We start from the raw sequence: 9,212 nt of genomic DNA on the forward strand, positions 1-9,212 counted from the left end.
TTTTACATTTTTTGGTTTTCAGGGTGGCCCTCCACTTTAAAGTGAATCGGTTCATTTCGAACTGCTCACTGAAATGAACCGATTCAATGAATCGATTCTTCGGTTCTTCGGTTCACTTGCTGAGTCTACTGACAAGCAAGTGAACTGAAGCTCTGATTCAACCTTCCTAAATGATTAGAATCAGAAGACTGATTCACACAGAAGGTTGGCAGGTCCTGGGGATGTTTACTTTGATTTTGTTCATCGGCGCAGAGCACAATTGTTGTCAATTGACAATTGTTCTATTGTCAGATTAGCGCAGTGTCATGAATTTTGGTGATGCACAAACAGCTGTGTTAGGGTGGGTTCACACTTGTGCGATGCGGGAACCCTGCAATTCCACTACGGGTTCCTGCATCGCACCCGACTCGCACGACAGTTCACAACGACATATGCGAACTGCTGGGGAGTGTCATACAATGTTAATGACATCCCCATTTCAGCTCGCATGTTGCACTGCAAAGTGTCAGTTTGGACATGAATCGGATCACATGGGTGCTATGCGATCCGATTCTGGTGCGGACCAAAAAAAAGGGTCCTGTTGCGAGTTTAGCCCGAATGCGATACGATTTCAGCCATACTATCTGTATGGATGAAATCGCATTGCACGGACATTGCATGCGATTTTGCACTATGCAGCAGTGTGAACTGGCCCTGAGCCTAGGTTTCTGCAAATTTGATGGATAGCAATGTTACCTGTGAAGTTGCCCCAGAATGCAGTTCACATGCACACAAACCCCCCTTTTCATGTAGGCTCTGTTTCCACGTGTGCAACTTGTCCTGCGACTTGGGACTGCATAGTTGCATGACAAGAAGTACCCGATTTCCAATGAGTACCATTCATATCTGTGCGACTTCAAGTCACAGCGACTTCAAAGTAGTCCCTGCACTACTTTGGTCCCATTTTAATGTGACTTGAGGTCCATAAACCTCCAGAATACACAGGCATGGCTTCAAGTCGTGGCAGAATCGTGCAACTTTCAGGCTTTTCAGGCTAACGCAGCCTGAAAGTTGCACAATTCTGCTGCAATTTTGATGCAACTTTAAAGCAATGCCTGTGTATTCCGGAGGTCTATGGATCTCAAATTGCATCAAAGTGGGACCAAAGTAGTGCAGGGACTACTTTTAAGTCGCACAGATACGAATAATACTCATTGGAAATCATAGAGTACAAAGTCGCAGGCCAAGTTGCACAAGTGGAAATGGAGCCTAAATGAAAAGCGGGTTTTTGTGCATGTGAACTGCATTCTGATGGGCCAACTTCACAGGTAACATTGCTAGCCATCATATTTTCCCATAGTCTTTACAGCGCATGCGCAGGAATGATGATCAGATTTTACTACCACTACCATGGGCGAAGTACCCCTGGTAGTAAAATTCAATCGTTATGGCTATTTTCACACTTGTGCGACTTGAAAGTCAAGTGCTTTTGCCATGATTTTTGCCACGACTTGAAGCAATGTCTGTGTAATCTGGAGGTCTCTGCCACAAGTCGCATCAAAGTCGGACAAAAGTAGTACAAAAACTACTTTGAAGTCACACAGATATGAACTGAACTCATTGGAAATCACGGGTTATGACTTGTCATGTGACTTTGCAGTCTCAAGTCGCAGGACAAGTCGCACGAGTGTGAAAGGGACTTAGGCTGTCCGTACCACCTGATCACTGCTGCTACCTCATTGGTTTAGTGTATTGTTTTACTGGTGGTGACTTGTGGTTCTTTCAGTGTACTGGGTTCTAAAAACTGATTTGATTCTTTAACTCGGTAACTTGTACGATTCTTTAACTCGGTAACTTGTACGATTCTTTAACTCGGTAACTTGTACGATTCTTTAACTCGGTGTACTGTGTACTCCTTGCTCTTGTTTTAAGTTTGTATCCAGTTCCTGAGTGTCACTGTGCTTGGAGTCAGCTGATTGGTTGCAGGGAGGGGCGGATTACCACTGCCAGCTCTGCTATGTACTGAGTGCAGAGTGAACTGTTTCAAACGAATCAGTTCACTGAAAAGAATCGATTCATCCAGTTCACTAAAAAGAACCGATTCATAAGAACGATTCGTTCATGAACTGGACATCACTACTGTGTTGATCTATTTTCAAAACCTCATCATTGAGAATCATGACTGAGACTGAGACTGCCCCAGCCGCCGCTCCTCCAGCGGAGCCCGCCACCAAGAAGAAGGCGACTAAGAAGGCGGCAGCCGGAGGAGCCAAGAAAGGCAGCAAGAAGCCGCCCGGTCCCAGCGTGTCCGACCTCATCGTCACAGCCGTGGCCGCTTCCAAGGAGCGCAGCGGGGTCTCCCTGGCCGCCCTCAAGTAGCTCCTGGCCACCGGAGGATACGATGTGGACAAGAACAACAGCCGCCTGAAGATCGCCATCAGGGCGCTGGTGACTAAGGGGAGCCTCGTCCAGGTCAAAGGACATGGAGCCTCCGGATCCTTCAAGATCAACAAGAAGCAGCAAGAGGGCGACAAGGCCAAGAAAGTCACCATCAAGAAGAAGCCATCGGCTGCGGCCAAGCCCAAGAAACCTGCAGCCGCCAAGAAGCCAGCCAAGTCCCCCAAGAAGAAAGTCCCCAGCAAAGCCGCCAAGAGCCCCAAGAAGGCCACCAAGAAACCGGCAAAGGCTGCAGCTGCTCCCGCCAAGAAGGCGACAAAGAGCCCCAAGAAGCCCAAAGCTGCAGCCAAGCCGAAAAAAGCCGCCAAGAGTCCGGCTAAGAAGGCGGCTAAAGCCAAGACAGCAGCCAAGCCCAAGAAGGCCGCTCCGAAGAAGAAATAAGAATACCTCCCTCATCTCCACCCCCTCAAAGGCTCTTCTCAGAGCCATCCACCTCCTCCTAACAGAGCTATACCTACCTACACCCACCTCCTCCTAACCGAGCCACAGCTACCTACCAACACCCACCTCCTCCTAACAGAGCCACACCTACCTACCAACACCCACCTCCTTCTAACAGAGCCACACCTTCCTACCTACACCCACCTCCTCCTAACAGAGCTACACCTACCTACCTACAGCCACCTCCTCCTAACAGAGCCACACCTGACTACCTACAGCCACCTCCTCCTAACAGAGCCACACCTGCCTACCTACAGCCACCAGGGGCCGCATAGCTTTTACACACGTGAGATGTTCCCATCACACATTGTACATTTGTCCCTTGCAGGGAATCCCCGATTACATTTTATGATAAATCCCACAAATGATCACTAGAGATCCTGTAGATCGGAAATCCCTCCTGCTATAAAGGATCGTTTCAGGGGCCCCATCCCACCCACATCTGTCATGTGAAGATAGGAGACCTGGAGGTTTTCCCGCACACTGGCTGTGGGGTCTCCCCGGGGGAGAGACATTCACACTACAATATGTCATCTGATCGGTAGAAGGGAAATCATTGTACTGATCGGGAATGTTAGAATGATCAGCAACAAGAACATTGTGTTATGCGGAGAATGGACTCTCCACTGTCATAGAATTCCATATTTTTTACCCAAATTATGAAGAGGATTAGCAGCCCCGATGTCACATTCAGGTTAGAAATTTTATCTCCCGGCTCCACTTTTAGAAAGTTCCCCGTATGATGATAATAGTCTTATTGGCTGATCGGAATATATGTAATTTGTCGCAACAGATAGTGGAGGGTGTTTCGCACACACTATCTGCTGATTGGCTGACATAAAATAATTTGACGCTTGCAATGAGAAATGTACAAATCTCTGCAGGGTGCCAATAATTGTCTTCTGTAGATAATGAATGAGAATAAAGAAGAGAGTGTAAGATGTGCTGATGGGAAGGTGTAACAATGTGATCGGTGTGTGTGTGGGGGGAAGAGATTGGAGAAAGTTGTAGAATAGCAGAGGAGAGGTTCCTGATAGATCGGGGAGAGGAAATGTCTTCTTCCTACAGAAGAATGAATAGTGAGTGAGATTTCTTACTAGTCATTTGTATGATTTATACACCGGAGCGGAGAAAGAGGTGATCCCGGGATCTGTGTACAGGAGGGAGGAGGTGACTTCTTATTTATCTTGAACACATTTCCTTTCCCCGATCTGGTAATGAGATAAGTATAGAGAATCTTTCTAGGAACTTGTCTTCCTCTCCTATATATTATTACATTGTATTATGGTGGGAAAAGATCGGCAGGAGAAAAGCTCTTCTTCCTAGAGAAGTGAGAATTGTTACTTTGTAATCGTCTTAGAAATGTTAGAGATCAGCGTGCAGAGAAGAGTGAGAAGAATGAAGAGATGTGGTGGGAAGGATTTGTATGATGTAGTGGCGATGAGATAGTATGGAGCTCTCTGAGAAGGATGTGGTGGCTCTGAGAAGAGCCTTTGTTGTGTGGGGTGGGGTGGCGATGAGGAGGTCGGTGGGGGGTGTATTAGGCCCTCTCTCCGCGGATGCGGCGTGCCAGCTGGATGTCTTTGGACATGATGGTGACCCTCTTGGCATGGATGGCGCAGAGGTTGGTGTCCTCGAAGAGTCCTACGAGATAAGCCTCAGAGGCTTCCTGCAGAGCCATGACGGCGGAGCTCTGGAAGCGCAGGTCGGTCTTGAAGTCCTGGGCGATCTCTCGGACGAGGCGCTGGAAGGGCAGCTTGCGGATGAGCAGCTTGGTGGATTTCTGGTAGCGGCGGATCTCTCGGAGAGCCACGGTGCCGGGCCTGTAGTGGTGAGGCTTCTTCACTCCGCCGGTGGCCGGGGCGCTCTTGCGGGCGGCTTTGGTGGCCAGCTGCTTGCGGGGAGCTTTCCCTCCGGTGGACTTACGAGCGGTCTGCTTGGTCCTTGCCATGGCCGATCAATGCTTCCAATTTCCACAAGGAATACATTACAAGTGTGAGAACACAGGCTGTGCGGCGTCTATATACATCACTGCCTTCTGATTGGACAACTAAAACACACCCCTTTTCATGATTGGTTTACTTTTTTTTTTAAAAGCGGCATTTTTAAAATGTCCGCCATGATCTGTCTGTTATCTGTGTTAGTAGAGTTACCTTCTTTGTGTGGGGTGGGGGAGGGGAGTTCCTCCACATCATACAATGTGTAAGAATTAGGAGCTCTGACATTGGACTGCTTGTCTCCATAATAAATGAGATGACAGAAAATTCTCACTGATCGGATTATTCCGTTCTTAGTGAATAACAAGTAGAAAGGTGACTTGTACAGCTTGTTCCGTCCAGCACAATTCTGTACTAACATGAAGGGACAGATCGCTGAGCAGACAATGAATCGTGTCCCCCCAGCACATCTTGGATCGGTTGGTGTTCCCATTGGTTTCCATCAGATCCATGTGGATACAATTCAACTAATCGGCTCCAATGTATCCTCTATGGAAGAGCAACACTGACATCTGCTGGTGACAAGAGAAATGGCTTCTGTGCTGGGATCTAGAAAGCGCTACAATAAGATTTCATTGTTTTCTTTCCGAATCCCACTTATAGGAAAAATAGATGATTACAACGTGATCTTTGGGAACAGAATTAGAACTCATACCGGGAAATTGGAGGGAATGGACACGGGCGACATCTAGATTGCATAATTAATCTGATGAATTTGCATTAAGGTTTTGTCAGAAAATTCACTAAAAACATTATTTGAACCATATTGCTCACCATATCTTCATCATGTTTACTTTACAATGAAATCGCAGCTCTGATATGGTGTATGTGTTCTACAAGAACCTTTTTGTCCTGTTGGGATGATGGGGGGTGTCGGGGAATTACTTGGCGCTGGTGTGTTCGACTTTAATACGAATTATTCTAACATTAATATAATACAGAATATATATATATATATATATATATAATGCCAACTGTTTACACAACTCTTTACAATAAAAATGGTGATAGTTCAATCACAATAGATTTCAATACACAAGTACCGTATATACTCGAGTATAGGCCGACCCGAATATAAGCCGAGGTCCCCAATTTACCCCCAAAAAACTGGAAAAAATTATTGACTCGTGTATAAGCCGAGGGTGAGACATGCCTGTCCATCCCTGTGTGTCGTCCATCCCTGTGTGTGTCCATGCATCCGTGTGTGTGTGTGTCCATGCATCCGTGTGTGTGTGTGTGTGTGTCCATGCATCCGTGTGTGTGTGTGTGTGTGTGTCCATGCATCCGTGTGTGTGTGTGTCCATGCATCCGTGTGTGTGTGTGTCCATCCATCCCTGTGTGTGTGCATGCATCCGTGTGTGTGTGTGTGTGTGTGTGTGTGTGTCCATGCATCCGTGTGTGTCCATGCATCCGTGTGTGCATGCATCCGTGTGTGTGTGTGTGTGTGTGTGTGTGTGTGTGTGTGTGTGTGTGTGTCCGTGCAGCCTACCTGTGTCCAGCCTGCCTGTGTCCGTCCAGCCTGTGTCCGTCCAGCCTGTGTCCGTCCCGGCCTGCGTCCCGTCCCGGCCTGCGTCCCGTCCCGGCCTGCGTCCCGTCCCGGCCTGCGTCCCGTCCCGGCCTGCGTCCCGGCCTGCGTCCCGTCCCGGCCTGCGTCCCGGCCCGTCCCGCAGCTCTTCGTCGGTGGCCATTCTAGGATTCAAAAGCCGCGCCTCCGTCGGTGATAGGCGGAACACTCAATTTCCCACTGACTGCTGGGAAATTGAGTGTTCCGCCTATCGGATGTCCGTGATAGGCGGAACACTCAATTTCCCAGCAGTCAGTGGTCCGCCTATCATGGACGTCCGCTCATCCTCATACTACGGACGAGGATGAGAGGACGTCCGTGATAGGCGGAACACAGACTGCTGGGAAATTCAGTGTTCCGCCTATCACAGGCGAAGGCGGAGACGGAGGCGCGGCCTTTGAATCCTAGAATGGCCGCTGTCTGTCTGCTCGACACGCTGATCGGGCAGACAGACAGCGATGACTCGAGTATAAGCCGAGGGGGGCACTTTCAGCCTCAAAAAAGAGGCTGAAAATCTCGGCTTATACTCGAGTATATACGGTAATAGGAGGGACCCTGCTCATGGAGTTTACAATCTAAAGAAATGTTTTTATAATGAAAGATTAGAAATCCTTATCAGTGTAAGCTTTAGAAACATTGAGATTGCATTATGTTTGCCCATATCTCAGCAAATTAGATGACAGAGGGAGGGAGTTAAGAGGGTTAAATGTTCCCTGTAACCGTCACTTTCCAATCTGAGTATTGTAATCTGAGGCACCTGATATTTACCAAATACTCCTTTTTTTTTTTTATTAGAGAAAAGACACACACACACACACACACACACACACACACACACACACACACACACTTATATACATAGAGAGATACACAACAGGAAAGTCAATGTGTGCCCAGCTGATGATCTAAATCCCCCACCCATCTAAGGTGAGATGATCATGTATAATAGTTGGACTCCCATGAAGAAAATAAATGCTATATGACACATTTGAATCAAACACAATGTGATGTATAAGTAATATTTCTAAGCAGATGATCCCTAAACGATGTCGTAAAAGTAAGCATCCCCTTTTATGTGTCTCTGCAGACATTAGCATGCCTTGTACAGTCTTACATAGTCCATAAAACAAAAAAGTAAACGTGTAGGTGAAAATGATGTATACAAAACGGAAAATTGTATACTCACCTTTCCGTAATTTTCCTTTCCTGTTGCATCTCATGGCAGCATACACCTATGGGTTGTGGCTCCGCCCCCGCAACCTGATAGGACCGTTTAACTATTAAATCTTGAGAGGGCCCCTGCTTCAGCATTCTCAATATATAGATACCTCACCTTAGACGGGTGGGCATCTGTATGCTGCCATGAGATGCAACAGGAAAGGAAAATTACGGAAAGGTGAGTATACAATTTTCCGTTTTCCTGTCGCATCATGGCAGCATACACCTATGGGGAATAACTCGCAAAACTGGGTGGGTCTAAGCAGAAAAAGTTTATTTACAAGGAATGGAGGAATTGGACTGAATAATCGCTCTACCAAAATCCACCGTGGACAACCTAGCGGAGTCCACTTTGTAGTGGGATATAAAAGTACTTTTTGAAGACCATGTGGCTGCCTTGCAGATGGTTTCTGAGGACACTTTGCAGAAGGCTGCCCAGGAGGTTGCCATTGCCCTTGTAGAGTGCGCCTTTAAGCCCTCAGGTATCTGAGCTTGATTAGAAGAGTAGGATTTCTTTATGATTTTCACAAGCCATGCTGCGATGGTGCCGGGAAGTAGCTGCCTGTCCTCTTCTGGAGCCATGAGGGATGACTAGGAGGTTTTCCACTTTCCTGAAGTCACTGGTCTTCGAGAGATAGGCCAGTAAGTTAGATTTTACATCCAGTGGATGAGGGCCGCCCTGCTCTGTAGAAAGAGTGGGAAGGCATATTTCCTGATTAAAATGAAAGGAGGAAGCCACTTTGGGGACGAAGCGGTCTGAAGGTTTCAGAACTACCTTGTCTGGGTAGATGGTAAGGTATGGTTCCTTTGCCATTAGTGCATGCATTTCCGACACCCTCTTGGCTGATGTAATCGCTATCAGAAAGGTGATTTTGAGGGTTAGATTCCAAAGGGAAGCTTTTTCAACTGGAAAGAATGGGTCATGGGATAGGAAGTCCAGTACTATCGAAAGATCCCAAGTTGGAAATGAGGGCTTTCTGGGAGGTCTCAATCTTAGACAAGCCTTCTGGAATTGAGAAATAAGAGGTTCTTGAGCCCATTTCACCCCCGTAATGGCAGATAGAGCTGATACGTGTACTTTCAAGGTGCTTGAACCAAGACCTTTGTCAAGACCTAGCTGAAGGAACTCTAGGACCTGAGCAAATGTAGGGGATGAAGGGTCCCAGGCTTGTTGTTGTGCGACCGAGAGGAACTTATCCCAGATTCTCTTGTAAGTGTTATTAGTGGAAAACCTTCTGGCTTGGAGAAGGGTGTTTATCACTTTGTGGGAACATCCGTGAGCTATGAACCTAGCCCTTTCAGTCTCCATGCTGTTAGGTGTAACTTCTCTGGGCATGGATGGAGGAATTGACCTTGAGAGAGTAGATCCGCTGTCACAGGGAGCGGCAATGGTTCTGCTGTACTCAATTGGAGTAGGGTCGTGAACCACGGCCTCCTCTGCCAAAAGGGCAGGACTGCTAAAACTGTGGCACTTGATTTCCTGAGTCTGAGTAGAAGCCTCGATATGATTGGAGTTGGTGGAAACACGTAACCTAGGTGGAAATTCCAGTTGTGTT

The 9,212-nt window shown here is 47.3% G+C and overlaps 1 protein-coding gene and 1 pseudogene across 1 annotated transcript; one reads left to right on the forward strand and one right to left on the reverse strand.

The window, feature by feature from the left end:
* The first annotated feature begins 2,157 nt into the window (after positions 1-2,157).
* On the forward strand, positions 2,158-2,837 carry LOC143957041 (histone H1B-like; annotated as a pseudogene).
* A 1,580-nt stretch (positions 2,838-4,417) lies between these two features.
* Positions 4,418-4,828, reverse strand: LOC143957195 (histone H3-like). Its single transcript, XM_077467342.1, has one exon. The coding sequence runs from the start codon at positions 4,826-4,828 to the stop codon at positions 4,418-4,420; it is 411 nt and encodes a 136-aa protein (XP_077323468.1).
* Positions 4,829-9,212: the final 4,384 nt, after the last annotated feature.

The sequence above is a fragment of the Lithobates pipiens genome, unplaced genomic scaffold, assembly GCF_037356315.1.
Source record: "Lithobates pipiens isolate NorthernLeopardFrog02 unplaced genomic scaffold, aLitPip1_a1.2 Scaffold_51, whole genome shotgun sequence".
Lineage (NCBI taxonomy): Eukaryota > Metazoa > Chordata > Amphibia > Anura > Ranidae > Lithobates > Lithobates pipiens.

Bases quoted from the DNA above. Each gene is read 5' to 3' on its own strand.
- LOC143957195 (XM_077467342.1), bottom strand. From the start codon at position 4,828: ATGGCAAGGACCAAGCAGACCGCTCGTAAGTCCACCGGAGGGAAAGCT.